The following is a 12,173-nucleotide window of genomic DNA, read 5'->3' as shown; positions in this document are numbered from 1 at the left end:
ACTTGAAGATTCGATGTCTCGCGTGGAAAGTTCCACAAGGCTTGTCCCGACTATTAACTCCTAGGAAGATTCTGCTTGGCTTGGCCATCTGGGGCAGGAGCCTTCCCAGGTCTGCGTATCAGGGACCGAGGAAGCCCTGCAGCCCCACGATGGAGCCCTAACCGAAGCAGCTTCGGACTCAGCAGTCCTTCTAGAGGCCGCGTCCTGTACTTCGTCTGCCTTCGAGGAGGTCAGTCTTCTACTGTAAGAAGAGTGGAATTAACTTGACCTCAAGATCAAAGGAGGAGAGAGGCAGGGCCGAAGTAGGCCACCTTACCGACGTCCGCATAACCCACGCCGTCCTGGTTGATAAGGAGCATGTCGACCCTCACCCTTGGAAGTCCGCAGCTGTGGGACGAGGCTCCCTCAAGGCATGCGCCTGTAGGTTCTTCGCCATCAGGTGCTCCTCGTGATAACACTCGTCACCCCACCGCCCACGCTCAGGAGATGTGGCCACTTGGCACAAAGTACCTGGTGGTCAGGACCTTAGAAACAAGACCCCGTCCGCTGTGCACGGCAGACGACAACAGGATCCCGGCCAGCCTCTGCCTTAAAGAAAATCTTTATTAATCATGTATGGTTCACAGATGTTCTTTAAAAAAGACCCCAACTTTCTAGAGAAGCACAATCCTCATGAGTGGATTCATCTTTGCATCGTGAGTCTTGCTTTAAAAAGGAAATCAAAGTGGTACAATTTGTTTACACTATGATACTTTCTAAATAAACTCTTAAAAAAAGTCTGGTCTTTCCTTAAATGTTACAGCAAAACAGATATAAAATAGACAATAAATTATAGTTTATATTTACAAAAAAGCTGTAAGTGCAGTTATAGATCATAAATGTATTATTTAATCAGTTTAGTATGAAATTGGTTTCCGAGTACATGATCGTGAAAAAGACATTTAAAAAATATTCTCAGATTTAATCTGAGTCTTACTTTCTACAGGAGAAAACCGTGATTTCGGTTCCTAAACCGCATACCCATCCTAATCTCTTCATAAGGCTGGGTGCCCTTCCTCAGCTCATCGCCTGTTGCTGGTCTAACCCCAAGATGCGGGACGCTGTCCAGTAATAGGCAAGGAACCGTTTTACCGACACAGATGAGGGCTGACATTCCTGACGTAAACGTGCTTTTTCAAAGAGCCGTCCCTCAGGGGAAGAGGTGCGGGCGTGTAGCTCGGTTAAAATGATGGCTTTAAAAAGACTTCTCATCCCCGGAGCCTCGCCTCAAAGTGGGATCACTTTAGTCTCTGTTTTTGGTCCTAGCAAAGAAAACAGCAAATGCTGGTGGGGGGGGGGGGGGCGGGGTGGAAATGATATATGGTTGAACTGAAATAAGGATATTTTCATATGGACAAAACGCCCGCACAAACACGTAACAGCACGACTGAGACAAAAGGCACTTGCGGGCTGCCCGGCTCCCTCCCGGGCCGTTGATCCCACGTGAGAAACCGACCTCCCTGGGATGAGAGCTCAACAGAGACGTTCTTCCCCCATTCCCGTGATCTGCAAAATCTACCTGTGAGCAGCTACTGAGCCCGCTGATATCTGAGCCAAGAAGAATTTTACTTTAAGATTATCTTCCCTATTTACTTACTAAAACCACAAAGAGCTTGATCTAAAGCAAAATAATTTGGGTGGGTTTGGGGGGGCAGAGGGGAACCTTCAAAGTTAGGTTTCTTCAGTCACCGGACTTCATGCTACAGACACTCAAACTCAGCTTCCTAGAGACCGACAACTACTCACGACATTTACTACGTGAGCAGGTTACGGACGAGGTCCTTTAAGATGTCTGTTAGGGCGGAAAGGCAGCAGGCAGCACGAGATGGTGTCGGCGTCTTATCCCGCTTTCTCGGTGCTTCCGGGTGCCTTTTAAGGCAGACGTGATGCAGGAGTCCAAGGCAGTGCATGTGTCCCCAGCAGCTCGTCCTGAGTCAGTGGCACCCACAAGCTCTGACGACCATGTTCCTGTATTTTTTCAGGATGACGTTGGAGTTGTCATCAAAGTAAAGCACAGAGATGGCATTCAGTTTCGTTGGCGCACAGCACGGTTTGGGGACGTACTCGGGATTCATAAGGTGAACCTGTTTCAAACACAGAAGGAGGGGAGGTGTCGTTAGGAACAATACCTGGCCCGGGCCTACTCCCCAGTCACGTGGAGATGCCAGCGCTCACCAGGGTCTGCACGATGGCATGGTTGGTGGCGTTCATGTGCGCGTTGAGAGGGAAGGAGCATTCTCCATCACAGTAGTTGGCAGCGTAACCCTTGGGTGCAATGATCCAGTCCTGCAACAGAGAGAGTGATGTACACACACACCTCGTATCACCTGTGCCCTCAGGAACCCTGCGAGAAGCTATCACTCACATGGGGCAGCTAAGGAGACAGACACAGCAGGTCGAGGTCACACTCGAGGGGCAAAGCGAGGCTGTGAACCCGGTCAGTCAGACTCTGGAGCCCTCGCTCCTTCCACAGGCCCACAAGGCCCTGACCTGCTCCTGGCCCGCCTAGGCCTGGAGGCCTGCAGGTGGCTGGCTCCGTGAACTTGGACCAAAGGAGCCTCTCCAGGAGCCCAGGTACTCCGTCTCCGCAATGCCACCGCACATGGGAACGATCTTCCATCACTGGACGCCTAGAATTTGCGTCTTCTCTTATTAACTAGCAGTGGCCTTCGGCAGGGAGGCAGAGCATTGGTGCGCTTCTAGTCTGGGCGAACTGGCATGTGGCCCTTGGAGAAGTTAACTGTTAGATGCTCTTCCAGCCCCTTCTCAAAGCACAGTGAACTCCTGTTTAAATGCCCAAAGCAATACAGGCCCTGTGGACCCTGAGAGAATGAGAGAAGAGCACTGGGAAATGGGCTACTGATGTGGAGGGACAGGGCGCCTGCGCGCCTGGAAAGGAGCCGGGGGGCTTCCTGCCCGGGTGGGCGGGCCTTTTGCCACGCCACTCCAAGACCTGGGCATCTGGAAGGGCCCCTAAGACCTTCACAGGAGGAACCTTCTCAGCCCTCAAGTTCAAGGTCTCTGAGGATGGCTGCTGCCTCTAAGATGAGAAGAGGCTGCCGAGAGAGGGCCTCGTCCCCCTTGCTGTCCAGAGCACTCACCTGCCAGCCCAGGTCCTGGAAGCTCACGTAGAGCTCGTGCTTCCTGCAGGCTGTTTTCAGTTCACTGCTGTTGTAATCTGTTGGAGATCAGAAGATGCCACAGTTAACTGATTCATTCTTCGCTTACAAACTTACCCGGACAGTTAACCACTGGCCAGCCGTGCACAAGGCCCCCGCTAGACACAGCTGGGGCGCCCACAGTTCTGCAGCCTCCTCCCAGCTGCTCGGGTGTTTGACTTAACTCCGTCTCGTCCACTCTGGGGTCACTGCCAGGCACACTGGCACACAACACGTCATTACTGACCTGAATGGACTCCTTTCAAGCAACAGACGTTTGTCGTGATCCCCTGTTGGACCAAGATGCCCCAAACACCCCGGGGCCCTGACTTGGAGGACATCATATTCACAGACAAGACACACCAGGCAGGTTCCGCTCGCTTTCTAAAACCGGGGCTGTCCTGAAGCTGCGCAGGGGCCGGGAGAGCCTCCTGAAGGGGGCGCCCTGGAGCCGGGCCTGCCCGGGAGGCTGGGAGTGGGGACGGGGCGGGGCTGAAGTGCGCGCACCTGCTCTGTGTGTCAGGACCTGCTAGCCTGGCTTCATTAACCGACCGCTGGCAGGAGGACAAGGGTGCCCTGACTCATCTAGGCCAGACGGAGCGGCTTCTGTGTGACGCGCCCCCTGCGAGGTGCCACGGGAAACACGAGGATCCGTTAGGCAAGGCTTCTGGCCTCCAGCGACTCAGGGAACGGACGGGGTGCCGTGAGACGTGCAGAGCTCACGCCAGTACAAAACAGAATCTGAACGCCATGCGCAGGGGCTGGAGAGAAACCCCACCGGGAGTTCAGAGAAGGGACAGTTAAAGAGGGAGAGAGAGAGGAAGAGAGAGCAGTTCTGGTGGAATGAAGTTAAGGACACGTGAAGAGCTACCCAAACCGTGGAATTTCCTGTGTGATAATCCAGCTCCTAGTGGGGCCCCGGAGAGCTCAGGATGGGCTGCTCACCAGAAAGACCACCACGTGATCAGAGGTTGGGACGTGGGCCAGCCTGACCTCCAGGGAAGGGGGGAGGACTGGAGGCGGAGTTCAAGTCGTGAAGCCCACGTGACAACTCTGGACACGGGGCTCGGGGGAGCCTGGGGTTGTTGGGTGAGCATGTCCGTGTGCGGGGAGAGCGGCCCGCCGGGTCCTCTGGGGAGAGGGCTGCCCCTCCTCTGCGTCCTTTCTAATCCAGCTGGAGTCCCAAGTGGGGCACTTTCCTGCGTCCTGTGAGTTGCTCCAGTGAATCAGCAGACCCGGGAGGGGGCGTTACGGGAACCCCTGAATCTCACCGAGCGGGACAGAGCCACAGGTGGCATCCGCAGGGGGCCAAGCCGTTGACCTGGTGGCATCTGTGCTCCCCCCAGGCCGTCAGGATCAGGACGGAACTGGGCTGTAGGACCCCCAGTGGGCATCGGGACGCAGGCAGGGACAGTTGCTGCTTCTGCCGGACGGAACCGAGGGGGCGTGGGGAAGGGCCTGGCCGACCCCCCGCCATCTCCGCAGTCTGGCCCTCGCTTCCCTTGGGCAGAAGAGATTCTCAGGAGAGCGGGGCCGGGATGAGAAGGGCAGGGGCCCCATCACGCCACAGGCGGGGCCGGGCAGCCACCAGGGAGGCGGCTGCACCTGAATCCCTGCGGCCCCAGCTCGGCCCAAGCCCCAGGGGTCCAGGCAGCCGGCCTGCTGTCCTTTCCAGCCCCAAGAGAGGAGGAGAGAGGAACAAAGGGGAGACTGGAGAGGGGAAGAAGCAGGAAAGAGACAGAGTCAGGGCGGCCTAAGAAACCAGGGGGCAGGGGAGGAGCGTGAAGGCTTCTGCAGACAGCCGCCGGGGGCTGACCGCCTCCCCTGCCCCAGGCCACACCAGCTGCAGGCCCCAGGCTCGGCCAGGAAAACACCAGGACAGCAGGAGCACAGAGCACGCTGTCCGCACAGCCCGGCTCTTCTGAGCTCAGGCTGCAGAGTCTTCCCAGAGGAAGCTTGTTTTTTAGAGGGAACAATTCGCTGCTCTCATTTCCCTTCCCTCCTAGAATGACAAGGGCAAGGGCAAAGGGCAGCTGTTAAAATGGTACCCCTGTCTGCACTGGGCTGGCCGCTCCTCCCCTGCCTCCGGCCTGATCCGCCCAGCTTATCCCAAAGGAATCTCCGGCTCCCACGTACCCCACAGAATCAACGGGGCCTTGAGAACCTGCTGGAAGAAGCCCAGCTCCTGTGCCACTGACACTGTGGGACCCCGGGACCACACTGGGATTTTGATTTCTGGTGTCAATAATCTCGTAAAGTGCTGGGCGGGGGGCAGGAGTGGGGGGACAGCTTGCTTTTCAGAGGCTCGATTTTGTTTACAACCGGACGGTTAGCATGAAAGGCAACAGTGAAGTCCTGTTCTTTTGTGGCTGCAGGATTTCAAGGTCTTATACAGCTCCATTTAATCTGAGCGGGGCTTTGATCTCAGCCTTGGTCTTGATTATAAAAGAATATGGAGCTAAGTATCTTGAAAACAGAGGCTCTCCTTAAAGACTGAGCCCTGAGACTCCCTGCTTCACGCACCTCTGTCCCTTCCTAGAGGGACCCTGGCCCCCAGTGCCCTCTGGGGAGTTGGCAGTAGTTGGTGAATTATTCGGGCATCTTGCAGCACCTGTTCACACCTCTTTATTATTCAGCATTACCGGCCCGTTAGCACATTCATTAGGGGTGAACCTAGGGATGGAGTAGAAGGTCAGGTTCTAGTTGGCTTCACTCCTTGATAACTTTTATCCTAAAGGGGCGTAATGGCAGACGAGAGTCAAGTATTAGAAATATGGAATTTGGAACAATTCTAACTTTCCAATCACTCATGCCCTGACCGTCCTCCACAGCTGTGGAGAACTAAGTTCTGATTTCATTTAGAAAACCCTGGACGAGCCTCCACCTCTTGACCCAGACCTCTGGGAGCCAAGCTCCAGGCCCTAAAATTTGAATTTAAGATCAAAATGACACATTAAAATTCGCGCCTTTGAAGAACTATACACGGCTAAGTCACAGCCCTGACCCGTGTCCGTTCTTCCCAAGCGTTGGGTGTCCATGGCGGACGAGCCCTGTCATCCCTGGCATGTCAACCCATGGAAGCAAGTGCTGAGCTAGAGGGGACACCCGCCAGGAACTAAAAGGCCAAGCAAACATTGCTCTGGGAGAATGAGACCCCCTAGTCTGTGCACTGAAATTCCCTGAAATCTACAGCAAAGCATGTCATAGTCATAATAAAGTACTCACATCACTGCTTTGCAAGTGATGAGTTCTGGTTACCTTTCCTATGCTGGAAGCATACTGAATGGTCCCAACTGGAAAGTTCAAGGGATAGAAGATATGAACCAGCAACGAGAAGGTCAACAGTGTATTTACATGTCCCAGAGCCACCTTTTCTCCCAGGACCCTTAAGGATACATGTTTGGGGACTTACCTGGTGGCACAGAGGTTAAGATGCAGGGGATATGGGTTCAAGCCCTGGTCCGGGAAGATCCCACATGCCACGGAGCAACTAAGCCCGTGCGCCACAACTACCAAGCCTGCGCACTACAGCCCGCGAGCCACAACTACTGAGCCCGCTCGCCTAGAGCCCGTGCTACGCAACAAGAGAAGCCACGGCCATGAGAAGCCCGCGCACCGTAACAAAGAGTAGCCCCTGCTCGCCGCAACTAGAGAAGGCCGGTGGGCAGCAACAGAGACCCAACGCAGCCAAAAATAACCAATAAATAAATAAATAAATAAAATTTTAAGAAAAGGATACATGTTTGGGTGGGTTGGAAAGAGACAGAGGAGAATTTAAGAGATGCTCACAGGTAGCATTTGAATCGATGAAGAGCTCATTCCAAAGCAGAGAGAGGGTCTTGAGAAGCTGCTGGTTCAGAGATAGTCAGCAGGGCTGAGTGATGGCAACATGAACGTCAAGGGTGAACGAGGCCCAAAGGTCAGTGAATCCAATTTGACATGAATTGTTCAAAGTGGCAGAAAATGTTTCAAAACTATTCATCTGCCAAAACAAAGAGCAATTCTCAGTCACGGTGTTGGCAGCCAGCTGGTGGACACGGCAGAAAACCTCAGACTCACCAGCTGAACTGAAAGCACATTCACTACCCCACACCCCAAAGATGTCTTGGAAAGATCTTGGAAAATGAGCTAGAACAGAATCTAGAATCACCACATGGAACCACCCTCAAGGCCATTTGTTCACAACCCTTGTAATGGGTCGGTCAGGTGGTGTCAGTCCCCCAGGAGACAAAATCATGGACGCTGAGAGAAAGATACTATGAAAGAGGATGAATGGCAGCAGGTAGAACGAGACCACCCAATGAGAGCTCGGGGAGTCGTGGATGGGGTGCCACAGGAGCAGTGGGCTGGCTGGTAGCCTGGAGGCCGAAAAGAATGGCCAGAGACACTAGAATCCCCAGTGGGCTGCACAGCACGGCTTGGACCAGGACTAGTAAAACACGTGTCAAACGATGAACAATATGGTCCAGACGATATCCAAGCCCACTGGAGAAGAGCGACACGGCCAACATCCAACATCCACTCAGAGCAGACAGCGACAGAGAAGCCAGGGCAGGTCAAACCCATCCAGGGAGACTTCGGTCCAAACCCACTGCTTGGTGCATGTGTTTGGGAAGTCCAGCTTGAAGGCCAAGGACAGGTGTGAGAGCAGATTTTGGTGGGCAGGGGAAGAGGCGGGCGGGCTGCTGGCCTCTCCCTCGTTGGGGACGGGTCCCGCCGTCTCCAGCATCGGCAGCTCAGTTCCAAAAACAGCCACGTGTTTCCCTGCCATGTTTCACCCTGATGACAGGCAACTGGACGGATGATGCTAACTTCTTTACCCAGAGGCAGGACAGTCTCCGGTGGGCGGCTGCTGGTGTTTGTTTCAGTGGAGAAGTATGAATTCCCTGGGAGCAGCACACTGTGGAAGACGGGGGGCAGCAGAGGCCAAGCCATCTCTTCCTTCAACCTCCCGAAAGATTTACAAGGGGCAAGTCCCCCCTGGAGTCACACCGAGACCACAGCTTTTTGTCTCGGCAGCATCTACCTGGTTCACGAAGACCCAGCAACATCTGGCCCCACCATAGCCCGGAAAGAAAGCGCAAACCGATGGTCCGTTCCCCTGGAGGGCAGGCCATCTTTCTGGAAACACCTTCTCCAAGAGCAATCCCCTCTGCACCTCCATTCCCATTAATGGCGAGAATAAGGAAGGAGGAAAGGGCCAAACCGATAAAGCACTTCGGTGAGCCTAACCTGGGCCACTTCTTGGACCAGCTTGCGAGAGTCTTTGAAGATAGCGGGAGGGAAGGAGGACCCTCCGTAGTAACACTTTCTTGGGGGTCTGGGCCTTTAAGCAGGTGAGGCCAGGCCCACTTGTTAGGAACTCTTAGCCTCAGTGCTGCTGAAAGGAACAAAGCATGTTTGAAAGTACGGGGCTGGGGGGGTGGGAAGACCAAGAAAAAGCAGATGTACTTGCCTCTTCTTACAAATTAGACCACCTTTACTATTCGTATTTAATTTAAACTCATCAAACTGAAAACAAAATGCCGGAAGGGATTTGGAAGAGAATAATTCAGTGATGCCACGAAAACCCAAATCAGAGATGACATGTTTTCTCGATTAAAAAAGACATTTATGTGTGTACTGGTGGGGGAGGGGATGTGGAGTAAATCAAGTGAGATTTTCATTTTAAAAAGCAATCGAGGGCTTCCCTGGTGGCGCAGTGGTTGGGAGTCCGCCTGCCGATGCAGGGGACGCGGGTTTGTGCCCCGGCCCGGGAAGATCCCACATGCCACGGAGTGGCTGGGCCCGTGAGCCATGGCTGCTGAGCCTGCGCGTCCGGAGCCTGTGCTCCGCAACGGGAGAGGCCACAACAGTGAGAGGCCCGCGTACCGCAAAAAAAAAAATTAAAAAAAAGTAATCGACACCTCAAGAGCCGCCTTCAGGCCTGAGGTCCTGGTACCAAACTGACCGCAGTTCATCAGATGCCACGGGCCGGCTGCACCGCCGCGCCCCGAGGACAGCACTGCGATGATTACTGTTCAGCAGGCTTCCTGCCAAGCGAATAAAGGCAAGCAATCATTTCTTCTTCTTCTTTAAACCCCAGCCCTGACTGTTTCTAGCGGTAAACACAGGAACACCCATGCTGGGCGAAGCCTCCAAGAAACACCAGGAGGAGAAGCAGCACAATGTCACATCACACCGGGTGGTACAAGTTCCACATCCAGGTTACTGGTAACAGAAACGCTGAGTCAGAACCCAAAATGAAGACACTGTTTCCCAAAGGAAAACGGGGCGCTTCGGAAAGTTCCAAGAACTCTTGCCGGCCATGGAAGATGACACTGTTTAACAGTCACCTGGAAGAATTAACGCATCTTCCAGAAGTATTTTACATGCCTTCAGAGGAGCCTAACGTACACCCTGAGACCTTCCCATGCTTGGAGGCAACTCGTCTTTGAGCCAGAGCAATGCTTCTCATTTAATTCCAGCAAAGCCCCCGAGGATCAAGCATCCCCACTTAACAGCTGGGTAAACTGACGCCGAAGTGGATTAGTTTGTCCAAAGTCACAGAGTAGTAATGAGGGAAGCAAGATCTCCAACTGCAAATCCTACAGCAAATCTTCAACTTCGTGCTTGATTTCTGGGCTATTTAAAGGAAAAGGAAACCCAGAACTCGAAAGCACCAACTCTAGAGTAAGATGCACCTTGGTTTGAATTCAATACTGACTAGCTCTGTGAGCTGGGTGTCAGGAGGGAACGCCTGCTACCCGCCCCCCCACCACCGTGTTCTGATGAGTGGGCTTCCGTGCCTCTTCCCCAAAAGGCAGGCGTGGGAGGAAGCATTTCGGAAAGACCTCTGAATTGACACTCGGGCAGTGGGAGCTGTTTCCTCTCTCCTGCCCTTTGACCCTGCCTGTTCAGGGCAGGAGGGGGCTGACTCCATCCCCTACCCTCCAGGGGGTGAGCACCTGGGCCCAACCTGGCTGTCTGAAGCTACCACGAAAGAGATGCTCTCTTTCTGAAGCTGAGGTTGCCTTCCTGACCACCACATCAAGACAGGCTTTCTGAGAATGCCACCAACAGAGGAAGCTAGGAAAACAGAGATTCCTAATATCATCTGAGCCCACGGATCTAAACACGTCTAAAGGTAGAACCCTGAACTTGCCAATCAAATGCACCAGCGAAATCCATCAGAGAGGGCTGTTGGAGCTGACTGGCCATACCACTTCCAGCCAAGAGCACCGACGAACGCCAACCCGCCTTACACGGATGTACCACGTTTGCAAGTCACGGTTTCCCCGGCGTAACGCAACTAGGAGAAAAGCTAGGCGCTCTAAGGCTCGGCACGGGCATGAAAAGAGGTGGAGAGACCTGACCAAACAAAAGGACGCTTTTCTGGCAAAACAGACTCTGAGGCTGTCTGCAGCCTGAGACAACCTCGGGGTAACAAGTGTTCCCCTCTGACGGCCTAGGGACCCGTCTAGATTATCGGGGGCTGCTCAGGCACCTGTGGAAGCTGCTCAGCGTCTGAAAGCCTTGGCGGGTCCTGTGTCCTCACGGACGCCCCAGAGCCCACAGGGTTCTGCAAAGACGGGGTCGCCCAACCCACCTGAGGCGCTGGAGGCCCGCGACACATCCTGGGCCGGGGCGGAGCGGTTGCGGCTCTGTTGTCGCCGCCGGCCGGCGGCCGAGCGGGTGCTGCGCACGTGGACCTCACTGGCCTTGAAGAAGGCCACCATGAAGGGCTGCTTGTCGTAGGGGCCGTCCCTGCCCACCAGGCCGGCGGCTCGGGGGCTGATGTCGAGCCCTGGAAGGCAAATCAAAGCAGGAGGGTGGTGGGACCCCCAGCCCCCCAGTTGTGCTGTTCTCACCCCGGCCTGTGCATCCTTCTTCCCGATCACGTGCCTCCCACCGGCGAGGCAGCTCCACAGGCCCCAGGTGCCGGGCCCGCGGGCCGCAGCGGGGACGCGCAGGTGAGGGAAGGGCGCCCACTGACCCACGCGGTGTCGGCGCTCGGACCCGCTCCCACCTTCCTCTCTCTCTTGACGCGCCCCGGCCTCTGCCTGGGCGCTGCCCTCCGCGGGTCCTCTCGGACCCAGGACCATCTCACCGTCTCCAAGTCCTTGCCAGGAGGCTTGGGGGAGGAGGCATTGCTGGTCCACAATGGCTCTGAGGGGACAGGAAGCCAAGCCATCCTGGAGCCCGGGGCCCACCCGGAAACCACGGCTCTGCCACGCCTGCCGCGAAGGAGACCAAGGCCGACGACCCTCGGCCCGAGCTTGGCCAACTCACCGTCCCGCGTGACCACACTCAGCTGCAGCCCCATGTTGTGCTGCGGGGTCAGGACCCACAGGTTGCTGGTGGCTGTGATGTCAAATTCCAGCCAGCCTTCTTCCGAGGCCCACACGGCGCGGGTGTCCAACAGAAACAGGTCAGAGTCTCTGAAAGAGGGAAAAGGTGGCAGGATGAAGGGCGCAGGGCCCCCAGCTCATCCCCACTCCGTCCTGCCCGGTGTCAGACGACAGATGCCACCGTCGGGTCAGGGACGGCGACCAGCCGTGGCCCCGGCTGGTGTGACATCACACAGGACACACCCGCAACACAACCTGCTGGGGTGCCGCATGGACAGCAGCTGACATAGGGGCGCCCCTCGGTGTCACCAAAAGCCTCACGACAGCTGCTCAGGCCACATCTTTTTTAGAATTAAGGTAAATTCAAAATAAATAAACAGTCCTATTGTTGCACGCTTTGCAGCTAATGAACTCTAAACAGAGAGGCCGTGGAGGGGGCAGTGAGGAAGAGGGGTAAGAAAATATTAAATCAGGATCAATAAAGATGAGCATTTACTAAGTTGTACTTTGTTAATTTTTTTAAAAGCTCAGAACCCGACAATCCTCACGTTAGTTCCTGTGAAAGGAGAAGCCAGGATTCACATCCTACTTCTGAGTAATCATCAAGTCTTTTCTGTTAATTAAGGCCTTCGCATGGCCTACGGTG

At 54.8% G+C, this 12,173-nt stretch overlaps 1 protein-coding gene across 1 annotated transcript in view; it reads right to left on the bottom strand.

The window, feature by feature from the left end:
- Positions 1-585: 585 nt before the first annotated feature.
- The window catches only part of BMP6 (bone morphogenetic protein 6), a 144,699-nt gene continuing 133,111 nt past the window's right edge, over positions 586-12,173 (bottom strand). The window contains exons 3-7 of the mRNA XM_067751951.1: positions 11,469-11,617; positions 10,786-10,983; positions 3,141-3,217; positions 2,215-2,325; positions 586-2,123 (exon numbers count right to left, since the gene is read on the bottom strand). Coding sequence (XP_067608052.1) covers positions 1,974-2,123; positions 2,215-2,325; positions 3,141-3,217; positions 10,786-10,983; positions 11,469-11,617 — 685 coding nt within the window. The 3' untranslated portion in view covers positions 586-1,973. The remainder of the gene's footprint in view (positions 2,124-2,214; positions 2,326-3,140; positions 3,218-10,785; positions 10,984-11,468; positions 11,618-12,173) is intronic.

This window comes from Pseudorca crassidens, chromosome 10 (genome assembly GCF_039906515.1).
Source record: "Pseudorca crassidens isolate mPseCra1 chromosome 10, mPseCra1.hap1, whole genome shotgun sequence".
Classification (NCBI taxonomy): Eukaryota; Metazoa; Chordata; class Mammalia; order Artiodactyla; family Delphinidae; genus Pseudorca; species Pseudorca crassidens.
This window is presented reverse-complemented; position numbering and strand designations above follow the sequence as displayed.